This window comes from Polypterus senegalus, chromosome 2 (genome assembly GCF_016835505.1).
Source record: "Polypterus senegalus isolate Bchr_013 chromosome 2, ASM1683550v1, whole genome shotgun sequence".
NCBI lineage: Eukaryota > Metazoa > Chordata > Cladistia > Polypteriformes > Polypteridae > Polypterus > Polypterus senegalus.
Window position 1 is genome coordinate 48,551,546 of NC_053155.1, and position 12,603 is coordinate 48,564,148.

Below are 12,603 nucleotides of genomic sequence, written 5' to 3' on the forward strand. Positions count from 1 at the left end.
GTGTGGGAATAACCTTTATCTTTTCCATAAACTATATACTATGTACTCTATATATATATATATATATATATATATATATATATATATATATATATATACAGATACACACACACAAACATGTCTGTTGCCCTGAAGCAAGAAGCATACAGGTCAATTGTGAATTGTACATCTCTTAGAAGACATGTTTTTTATTCAACCAAAGGTGAACATCAGCCACTCTCCAAAGACTATACTTTTCTCTATATGAGTTTCAGCTTTAACAGTTTTTGTAATGGTATAAGGATACATTTTACACATTTTTCATATGTATTATGTTACCCTTCGAACATATAGTGCACAGTTATGTAAATACCTTGTTTATTTTCATAGTATTCTCTAAAAGGTTATATTACTCATACTTACTACAAGTAATTAATCACTTAGCAAAAACATTTTATATAACTGTAAATTTATAAAACTAATAAGAGACAAAAGCAAAATATGGGTTAACTGTTTAAATCCTGAAACCAAATCTCACACTTATAAATAATTAAATAATTAAAGACATGAACATATAAAATAAAGTACTTAAAATGTGGGTCCTAATAATGAAGATGAGCTGATCTCTCATCATTTCATTAAATTCTTTAAACAATATACAAAACTGCCTGGCTCTGGCAACTACAGTAGATTTAACTGTGCATGAAAAATAGCAGTATGCCCAGTGAAAATCAGAGCAACATAGAAAACACAGGGGATGGGAACATACTTTTAGTTGTAAATTGAGGTTAACCCTGTATAAATAGTAAAGCAGTGTAATTTACAATAATCATTTGGAAAACATTACATTTACTCAAGTAAAGTCAAACATTTTAAAATTCCTTTAGCACAGGCCACCAATTATGGCATTAATTCCTTTTTTCATGCTAAGGAGCACTACATAGCTGAAATGCTTATTTTATATGATATAGAAAAATAATAATAATAATGGAGCGCATCCTTGGGGCATAACAGTGATTGAGTGATGTTTTGTGTTTCTTCTTTAGTTTTTAAGACTAATTTGTCTCCCTAATGCTAATTTATATCCTTTTACTGGCTTACCATAGAGCGTGCAGGTGCGCAGTTTGATCAGGCTACAGTAGGGGTTTTCCTAACTCTAAATGACAATTTGGTAAATTTTACATATGTTACATAGCATATGCCAAGTAAACCTAAAAGACTTAAAAATACAGTGTAAACACTGCTATTAATGAAAATGAAAAAAATTTCCAAATGTAGCCTTTATTCTTTTGTCAGTTTAGATATTCACATAACATGAACAAAACTTTATAACACATTTTTCTTGGAAAAACTAATCATGCTGTCGCTAATAAAATGGTAATGGTGTTTAAACTGTGTTTTTATTTATTATTATATGACATAAATAACATATATGTTATTTATTAATTAAATACATATACAAAATATGGGGAAAGAGTGGGCTTTTCTGAAAGTTATGCTTTCTCCATTAATACCTATTTATTAGTCTCAATTTCAAATGCAAGTATTTAATTTAGCTACAAACATTTTGAAAAACAGCTGCTCTTTTAGCATGCATTACATACAGTGACCTGAAGAAACTGGAATGAGTCAAGATTTATTTGTCGTGTATCCATAACTGTAAGACTTTGATTAAAGACAATAGAATTTAATGTCCTGCAAGCAAATCCTGATTGTCATTAGTACAGTTGGTGATGCTTTAAATTCCGTTCATTTGTTTGCTAATCGCATTTGGTAGAGCCTGTGAGCTGCACTTTGTTTCCTGTCTTGCACCCTGTGTTGAATGGGATTGGCTCTAGCAGACCCCCATGACCCTGTAGTTAGGATATAGCGGGTTGGATAATGGATGGATGGATGGATGTGAGCTGCACCAGATTCACAGGAGTTGAGGTAGGTTGGGTAAATTGTGTCAGTTACCGTAGGCTCATATCTCACTCACCTTCAGAGAAGTTAGCTGTTGGGATGTTGTGGAATTGAGAATCTTAGTTTGGTTAACATTTGTGTAAATTGTACTGCTTTGGGTGGATAGATTTTTAGGATTCTTTAATAACAAAAAAGCTTATAGTGACCTGTACTCATAAAATTAAGGACACACTGAAGACATAGAGGTTTTCCTTTTCAAAAAAATCTTTTTAAGATGTACATTTTTGTTCATTTTAATGAGTAGTATTTTATGTTTTTCTAGTAGTATACTTCATTTTATTCATATATTATATATGAATTGTGTATTTGTGTTGTCCTTTCTTCAGTACATTTTAAGGTGTCAATAACAAATTAAGATTTAGATATACATTTCTTATGAAATATGACAATACAAGTAAAGTGAATATAATATAATATAGGTCCCTTGCAGACTAAAGTATAGTTTATGTTGTGGAACAAATGATGAATGTAGGTTCAAAGGTTGGGGACCAACCCGTTACCCCCTGTTTAAATAATATTAATAAGTGATACAAACAAATACTCAGCCATTAACAGATGGATAGCCCTGAATATGAAGTGAGTCTTTGCGACACTCTTTATTTTTGGCTTGCTTCAAAACTGGTAAAAAACAAAAGATCCCAATTTCTCTCGGGTGGCTCTTTATATATCCCTCAGCTTCAATGGAGTGGGGCCAGGGAGGATTGCAAGAAGAGGGCTGGCCTTCTCTGACTTTGGTCCTCTGGAACTGCAGAGTGAAAGAAAATGTTGTTAGTGACAGCCGCCCTCTCTTCCCATGTTAGTATCGCTAATCTTAAAAAAGCCATAAAGGTGCTTATTTGTGTGAAAAAAATATTTATATAAAATATTGGTGTGTGTGGCACAGTGACATGGGGGTGCCTGAACTTTCTGGAGTCCTGGATTCGTCCCAGGCATTGTTTATGTGCTGGTAGCACAATCTCCCAGTGCCACATCCTCCATCTAACACTTGCTGTAGGCATTTTAAACTAAGCTGGGTCCCCGAATTAGCCTGGTTTAAACGAATGTGCCCTATGATGGACCAGCTCCCCATTTAAGGTTGGCTCCCACTTTGCTGTTGGGATAGGCACCCTCTCTTCTTGTCTCTGAATTGGTTGTGTGTGTAGATATATATAAGTTACTCTTTTAAAATTTTGGGGTCAAACAGTTTAATAATGAGATTCCAGATTAAAAAGCTATTTCATGAATTGGTGTTAATTAAGCACAAGTAGGTGGTTACATTGTTACTCAGTTTGGGACAAGCCTGGAAAACATTTTTAAATGTTTGGACAACTGTGCTTAACCTATGACTGCTGGGTAGAATGCAGACAGCACTCTCAACAATAATCGTATTGGCATTTGTTTCAGCAGTGCTTCTACTAGAAGCGAAGGCTCTGGTCCTTTTATGTCTCATAAAAGCTTCGTTCAGGCTTCATCAGCACTCTAAGAGACACTTGTTTCTTGTTCCTTGTGACAATTAAATGGAAAGTACACAATGCCGGTTTGTGAACGATGTGATAATAACTCTGTTTTCTTAAACAGACTGTGTTGTAATTCACACAACAGACAAAGAACCATCTTTTTTAGAACTTGGCCCGACTCATTCCCAACAGGAAGCCGTGAAGCTAATGAAAGATAATTAGGCCTCGGAAAGAGAGTGCACAAGGTGTAAGAATGCTCAGTGAGGATCAATAAGTGTACATTTAGTGAACCTGTCATTTTTAGACAAATTATTTTACACATGTGTCAATAGGTTTTATCATTACAGTTTTTCGTCACTTCTAGGATGTCCTTTTCAATTTTTTATTTTTTATTTTAATTGCATATTTCATGCATCATGGAGCACCCCCTTAAAGATTAAAAAATGGCACAGCAGGATGTTAACACCATTGCCTTCTGATGATGTTAGGATAAGACAGATAAGACAAAGTTTTATAAAGCAAAGCAAAAATGACAGCCTGAAAAATTAATCCTTACATCAAAAGAGGAAAGATTATCATAGGAATCAGTGGAAATGAGAATGTCCAAAATAAAATTATGGCAACTCATTTGTGGCAGTTTCTTTCCTATACATATACTGTATACATAAAATATACATACAATTTTCTTGTCCTAATAATTTTGGAGAAGTAAAATTGAATTACTATGGGGTATAATCTCTGTTGTTCATGTTATAATTACTGGATGTCTGGAAGAGAGAAAATTTAAAATAAATACACAAGAAAAACGTCTTTACTGAAAATATTCATCTAATGGTAAATAGAGACGCTTCCTTTAAAATAGGATAGTTTAACTAAAGCAATAAGAAACTTGCAAGAAACATCGCACCATTTTCCCCACAAAGTATCAGGTCTCATATTCTATATTTTTAGCAGAAGACTGTTTAGAGTAAGTTTAAATCCATTAAAACTTTAAGAGACCATGAAATGTATATTGGATTAGAAGGGTATTCGGAAATGAAAATTTATTTAGTAAATTATTTTTAGCAAGGCTACATGGCTTCAATTATTCTAATGGGCCATATGTACTAAGCTTTTCTTTCATTGCCAAATTTTTCAGAACATTATGTATTAACACTAATGAAATAGTAACTGATCTGCTGAAAAAAGGAAAAAAAAGAGATTTCCTTCAGAATTCATTAGAAATCTTGTTTTACCAGTATGTGGTATGCAGTAATGTATATATTTTTTGGCTTTTTACAGAGAAAAGCATTAGTAAGCCTGGCCCCATGCAGTCAACTGTTTTTAAAATCAATCTGCACAAAAAGTCCATAAACTAAATCAGTCTTTTTTTATTTAATCATGCTGACACCATGCAGAGAGCCCCTGGAAGGTTTTTCAGTAAGAGGACAGAGCAGGAAACTTCTGACCAGGTGAAACTTATTGTAAATGCACACTACACTGGAAAATTATTTGTGATAGTTTTATTTGCCGTAGTAGTTACTTGCAATGAGAGATTTTTACAAAATATGCACAATCATAAATAAAGAATACAAATATATCCAATTGTTTTTTCCTTATAGTTGCAAGACCAATCAGTAATATTTAATATACAAAATGTTTATTAGTTGCTTGTGACTTCCACGTTAGGCCTATATAGTTGAAATATGAATTATCATGGGCTAAATGTTACATATTTATATACAGTATCAGAGTGCAATGTATAATAAATGGGCATAGTAAGTCCATAGAATGAACACATGTCATCAATGTGATGAATTCTTCAAATGCTAAAATATTGATGAAATGAATGAAAAAAACTGATAATAATTTCTTTTTGTTGGCTGATTTACTTCTATTTTTGTAGTCTGTTCCATTGGCCTATTTTTGGTAGCCAACTGTTAACCTTGTTGTATTTTTGGTTTATGAAGATTCAAACAAGTCCCCCAAAATATGTGAGACAAATATTTATCCCGACAGGCTTCAGCATATACTTCTCTTTTAATTCTTTTGATAGGATCTGGTGTTGAAAATACTAATGAAATACTAATCAGTATGAAACAAGAACAGTAGCTGGCATAGCTTCATAAAATTATAGACTTTTGTCAGTACTGCTACTACTATTTATATAATATGAGATATTTTCATATTTAATAAAGTAAATAGTTAATAAAATTATAGTACATGCCTGAGGGACATGGTTAAACCAAAGAGAAATGTGTAAGCTTGCAATGTGGTGAGAGGGTGGGAGAAGATAAAATAGTGACTGGAGGTCCCTTGCAACAGCCCTGATTTGTGAAATGTCTCAGGAGAGCATGCTATGTTTTGGTATGTTGGAGGTCAGTTAGCAGGAACTCTTATTATACAGTGAGGATGCTTTACAACAGTGTTTGGGGGTACAAGACCCAATTACAGACAAGTGGGGAACCTTTAGAGATACACCCTCCCAAACACCTATGTGTGTTCAGAACGCCCAAGGAAGAAGTTATTGGGGCTCTGCTGCCACCTGTTAAGGATGAAAAACAGATGCCTGGCCTTTGATGAACATATGAGCCCAGGGTTGCTGGGACAGCAGCAGGTAACAGAAAGAGTTTCTATATGGTGCTCCTGTAGATCTAAAATGTTGCCCTAATCCTGGAAGTAATTCTAAGGAAAAGCCTGGATGTGAACTCCAGATGGGGACTGGGGGAGTTGGGAGGAATTCATAATATAAAACCAAAAGGGAAAAGACATGTGAAAAGAATTCAAGATAGGGATTCTGCAACTGTTTAGGCAGTACTGTACATGACTGATTAGTCTGTACTTTGCGTTTGCAACAGTTGGTAAATAGAGATTGAGGTAAACTCATAACGCTACTTTTTCCTTTTAATTAAACAAGCCACAGTACTCTGTAAAAATACAAATGACCCAAAACGAGTTTAGGGGTTGAATAATAATAATAATAATTCTTTGCATTTATATAGTCTTTTCTCACAACTCAAAGCGCTTAGCAATTGCAGGTTAAAGGCCTTGCTCAAGGGCCCAACAGAGCAGAGTCCCTATTGGCATTTACAGGATTCGAACCAGCAACCTTCCGATTGCCAGTGTAGATCCCTAGCCTCATAATAATATAAATAAGACTCCTCATGGATGTTAGGAGTGGCAACTTTAGAAGTAGTTGTATGTAATGATTGAATTGTAGGATTGTGAATTCATTTTACTTCTTGGCACAGTTCTATAACACTGGGTTCCTAACCCATTTCCCAATTATGATGCCTTTAACTTGACATTTAAATGTTTTTTTTTTTGAGCTCCATTGAGTAAACTGTATTGATCTTCCCCAGTCCATTTACATGCTGCTGTGTCAGATGGTAAAGTTCTGTTCTTAGCTTTCAGCCATTACATAATGCTCTGACATTTCTTTCTTATGTCTCTGAGCAAAATGTGAATTTAAAAATGAATCTGATACAAAGATTGGCTGTTGAAAATAAACTAAAATACAGACCAATTTTTAGAATTTTTGTTTTTCCTTTGATACAAATGTCCTTGGTCGAACACATGGAAGAAAGTGACCTTACAATGTTATTAAGCCTTAACACAGAGGAAGAGGTGAAATAGAGGTTCTAAAAGTAAGAACTGGTCATTCATTGAGAAGCATATTTCACAATTTGATTTTAAAGCAGAGTGGAATTAATTGAATATTAAAAGAAATGCTTTCATTTTTTAAGCATGCATACACTACAAATTCTGTGCAATTTATGAAGCTTGCATTTACAACAACAATCAAAATATTGATACTTGAGTATACCTGGTCAGCTATACTGTATAAGAGTGAAGATGCATTAAAACATTGACTAATGATGTCACCTCAAAACTCCCAGCCACTGGAATTTTATCCTAGTTCTGCTACTATCTGTGGAGTTTATCCCTTTTTCTCTGTATCCATGTGTTCCTCCAGGCTCCAGTTTACTCCCACATTTCAAAGCAATAAAGGTTAGATTGATAAGGCTAAATATTAAAAATGTATCTAGAGTGAGTGTGAAAGTGAGTCCTACGATGAGCTGACATTGCACCCATGGTTGATTCCAACTGAGCCCTTGAATGTTGCTATGATATGCTTTATCCTCCTACAACTTTGTAATAGAAAATTTGGGTTCAGAAAATATTTGAATGTCTTTTCAATGATACATCCAGTTATTGTACCTTGATGCTATGACCCATATTCATATTATGTGACAGATGTATAGACTGTTATGGAATATAGGGAAAAGTAAAAAGGCAGGGAGTATACTATGGCTAATGCTTTGTAATTTAAAACTAAAGATTTTTTAAACTGGGCATTTAAATTACATGCGTACAAAATGATTTTAAAAATGTATGTAATAATGGGTGGTATGGTGATAAGCATTACTCTTTAATGGATCCATTGCCTTAGATTTAAGCATTAAGTCCGGTTATGGTCATTTGGAGTTTGTACATTCTCCCTGTCTCTGTATGGACATTCTTCTGGCATTCCTTCCATATCCACAAAAATGTACAGGTAAGACCAACTGATGACTCACTGTGTGCAATAGTGGGCCTTTCAAAAGATCGGTGTCCTATATAGAATTGGTTCCTGCCTCCAAACAACCGAAATTGAATTGATGAAGAAGGTTTCAGAATGTCATATTGAGTTATGGTAGTTATAATAGCATTATTGTGACTGTTGGTGTGAGTGTGTATGCACGAGTAGGTCCCGCAATGTGCTAATGGATATGCTCCTGCCCCTGTCAATCCTAAACTGGATCAAGTGAGTTTGAGGATGAGATGAAATAATTCACATTTTATCTGTCCATCCATTCATTATCAAACCCACCCATTTTAGTTCAGGGTTGCAGAGGCAAGTGCCTGTCCAGTAGCTCAAGACATAAGGCAGAAGTTTGCCCTGAATGGGACAAAGTGCACATTCACATGCACACTAAGTATGACTTAAAATCATAAATCAATTTAATTTTCATGTATGTGGAATATTAGAGAACAGCACAATTTCCATGCAAATTTGGCAAAGTTCTCTGAGACATTGACATGGTTGGGAAACAAACCAAGCACATGGAGCTGTGAGACAGCCCTTGCAATACATGGCCCTGCTCTTCATAGAATGTTATTTATGTCACATATTGAACTTATAAGTATACTATATGACCTCTGCTCTAAAGAGCACAGAACATACAGAGCAAACAACTTTAAAAAGTATCCCATTTTACATTTTGATGTCCTTCCAGACACTTTTAGTGGCGGTTTTTATAACTTAAAAAGGATAAAACATTAATCAACTTCCCTAGCTATACCTTCCCATTCTATGTATGCTAGAACCTGATAGGACAAACAGAAGGTGCAGTACATAGACATGAGACATGTTCCACGATTCTTCCATCATATGCAACATGAATGCTGATAAATTCAATTTAAGCATTGCAGTTTCAATAATGTTATGCCTGTTGTTAAACTATTATTACTCATCATTTTATGTTAGGTGTATTGCATTATGAAAGGAGGTTAAAGTGTAGATTAATGCAGTCAGTTTTGCCACATGTGCAGATTATAGTGAAGTTCTTACTTGCATGTGCTAATCAACATGGAATATGCCACCACTCTCTGATCGGTGAGTGTAACTTCCTTGCCTTGAAACTTCTGTCTTCCTTACTTTAGGAGTCCTGACTTTCTTACTTCCAAACTTCTGTCTTCCTTATCTGAAATAACTGCATTACCTCAGAGTTAGACATGTAATAGAACATGAAGATGTTATTATTAATATTATATTATTATTGCTACTCTCTGAAAGCTGGACCTTGCACTATCTCTGTTTTTTCCAAACTTACTATGTTCTATGAAAAACTATGCCAGAACATCAGAATAATGTCATTTTACACCATAATGAAAACATGCCACATTCATCCTGATGTAATATTGATGTTTTCTTGGCTGGGGTCAGTATGTCTACATGTCTTATACCTTGTCCTGGTCTAGTAGTTTATTTTCTATGTACTTGTTTCTTACATGTTTTTCTAAGTCTTTTAAAAGAGCAGCAGCCCCATCACCACTCTTTAACTCACCTAATTCAGAAGGTTGGTTTGCTATGCTAAAGCCACTTCTGCACACCTGTACCGACCACACCATTATTCCCTGCCTCTTAGTTAGTCACGTGAAAGGCTGGTTTTGAGAGAAATTATTTGCTATATGATCTTGTATAGGATCATTTTAAATATAATAAACAGACAAGACTTTAATTATTTAGTATATTAGTGAGAGTAAAGGGACAATAATATCTGTGCTGACTATGTTTTTCACAATGCAATGTATATATTCAAAATGTATAATACTGAAATAGGTCATGTTTATACAGTATTCACCAAAACATAACATAGTCCTGTGTCCCTTACTGCTGATGTCTTGTAGTATCTTTGGCATTGCCGAGGTGCTAGACTTTTGTACCTGCAGGGCTGATGCTGACCTGGAAATGCGGCCTCTGTGATAGAGAGCTCGGGCTGTCTACTTGTGTGCATGTCTTTCACACTCCCAGCAGACATTTGTCTGATAAGAAATTGCAACTTTTGTAAAAGTGTACTGTACTTTACTTTTGTTAAATGAGCATATTGAATCTGGCGGATACTATGTTGTACAGTATAAATCTCATAATGTTTCACATCCACATAATTCATTTCAGGGGTACTGTAGCTTACCTAATAAGTATTGGTAGGAGGGAAGGAGACAGCCTTGGATATTATGTCAGCCCATCACAGGGCCCAATCCCTCACATAACCACAGATCCAATTTGGGACCTTAACTACACCTCAGATACATGTTCTTGGGGATTGGGAAAAAAAGTAAAGTATGCAAACATACGGTACATCCACACAGACATGGGGAAAAGTATAGACCCCACACAGACAAAAAATTGAATTGAACCCCAGGATGCCCAGCAGACAAGGAGGGCTTACTACTGTACCACCAATTATAAAAATCTTTGATTAGAATTTAAACTCCTATTGAATTAATTGATGTTTGGTTACTTGAGAAATTAAGTAACTAAATATTTTATTATTTTGTTTTTCACAGCTTAGTTTTTAGCCTCAATAAAAAAGAGTAAGTTCTTGATTTTATTGTCTAATATTATTAATTGTAAGGTTTCCAGCACCCAGTGAGGAAGGCTTTCCCACTTGAATGTGTTACAAAATTCCTGAACCTTTGCTTTAACTGTAAAAGTATCTTATTTTCCTTACATAAATGAGAAGCTTCAGACTTTTGTTTTTGTACTTCTATATACCATAATTTCAGTTTAATGTACAGTATGCTTGTGTAGCTTTCTTCACTGTGAACAGGCTCAGGGTTAAACTATATTTTTAACTATAGTATAATAGTAACACAGTACTAAACCTTGCAACATTTACATATATAAACAACATATGATTAAATTCAACAAAATAATTATGATATAAAATCCTGCTAACATAAAATGTGAGATGATGACAATTGTCAACAGGAAAGCCAAAACGCAAGTTGACAGCATTCATTTAGAAAATGAACCTTTGGGGATGCACAGTTGATTGCAACAGACATTGTCACAATTGTGATGACTTAGGGCTAATGCAGCTCTTCTCTGACTATGTACTCTTTAATATCTTAAACACAAGATGAAATGTCTGAACTGTAATGAAAAAGTGTAGTGTTGCATTGGTAACTGTTAAATCTTGATTCATCCATGACTTTGATGTGTTGTTACATTGAGAAAACTAGTAACTTGGCATAGTATAAATAGCACCAAATACCACAGCACTAAACTGATGAAATAAAAAGCATAGATGAGGGCTGTTAACAGTTCATATTTATAAAACTTTTATTTGTAATCAGTTGCTTAGCAGATACCTTTGCCATATCCACAGGCTTCTTAGCAGTTCTAATCAGGATAATCTGTACAAAGTTTGTGACTCATTGTAAAGCCAGGTTTATACTTCATGCAACTCGAAGCATGTGCCTGCGCATGCTACCACTATGCAAGCAGTATACTCTTTATACTTGCGTGTGTACCGGTTAGCAGTGCAAGAGGGCATAACATTCAGAAAACAATGTTCGGCTTTGCTGTGTTGTGAATTGCCTGAAACATCCATTAAATTCCCAGGATACCTTGCCACAATCCTCTGAAAAGGATGGATGTTTAAAGATTACATCCATCAATCCAGGGATGCGTCCATCTCCAGCAAAGCATGGCAGCATGGTGCATGGCAGAAACAATGTGCTCTGTGTGGCAATTTCTGCATGCCGCTGCTATCAGCACAGGAGGAAGCCTCAGAAGCACGTAGCGATTAACAGGTGCGTCAGTTTTAAGATGACGTTTACGAACTTCTACTTTAATGACAAATAAACTACGCGATTAAAGTCAAAATTCCACTTTAATCACAAAATAGATCTTTTTTTTCTTCACTGTGTCCCTGTTTTTTTCTCTGTGGTCTCAAATATGATTCTGTACTTTCTGATGCTGTTGCGAAGGTGCAAAAAAAAAAAAGAAGATGGTATGTTATATATTTAACATGTATCACGCCATTATAATGTGAAATATGTGATGCTTGTATTGCCTATGCGAGAAATAGATGAAGAGGAGCACCATGAATACAATTGTATGTCAGTATTTATGTTTGATGATTTGCTTCACCACATCGAACCATTCATGAAACTTCAACGCACGCAAGATTAATCATGTAGGATGTCCAAAGCGACTTGCTGTCACATGTTGATAGTTAACAAAGACTCTGACGTCATGTTCCAATGCACACATCACATTAATGTCTAAAGACTTGCTCAGAGAATGCATCAAATTAATTCTGGGAACATGTGGCAGCCATGATGTGTGCGCGTACACGTTCTGAGCATGAAGTATCAATCAGCCTTAAGACTGATGGAGCCACCCTTATACTATAAGGGCTCCTGTAGTTTAGCCTTGAGCAAAGAAGTTTTATTTATCCCTTATTATTGAAGCTTCTTCTAGATCAATTTATTAAAGTTGGCCTCATTCTATGACAGTATTAAACATTTCTTTCAAGAGACTGTGACAACAGTGCATCACAAGATTAGAAATTTGCAAGTAGCTTCGAAAAAGGACAATGATTCTGATAAAAGTATCACTAATTTCATAATATGTTTCATTTCAGGATGCTGAATATCTGGTAATCAAATTTGATTTACATTTATATCATTC

General features: G+C 34.9%; 1 protein-coding gene across 8 annotated transcripts in view; it reads left to right on the forward strand.

The window, feature by feature from the left end:
• The window catches only part of mid1 (midline 1), a 637,552-nt gene that overhangs the window by 424,163 nt on the left and 200,786 nt on the right, over positions 1-12,603 (forward strand). For 7 of the 8 annotated variants that reach the window (XM_039743637.1, XM_039743638.1, XM_039743636.1 and 4 more), the window contains exon 3: positions 4,775-4,828. The exons of the other annotated variant lie outside the window; for it this stretch is intronic. In XM_039743637.1, the coding sequence (XP_039599571.1) occupies positions 4,775-4,828 (54 nt within the window). The remainder of the gene's footprint in view (positions 1-4,774; positions 4,829-12,603) is intronic. 8 annotated transcript variants of the gene reach the window in all.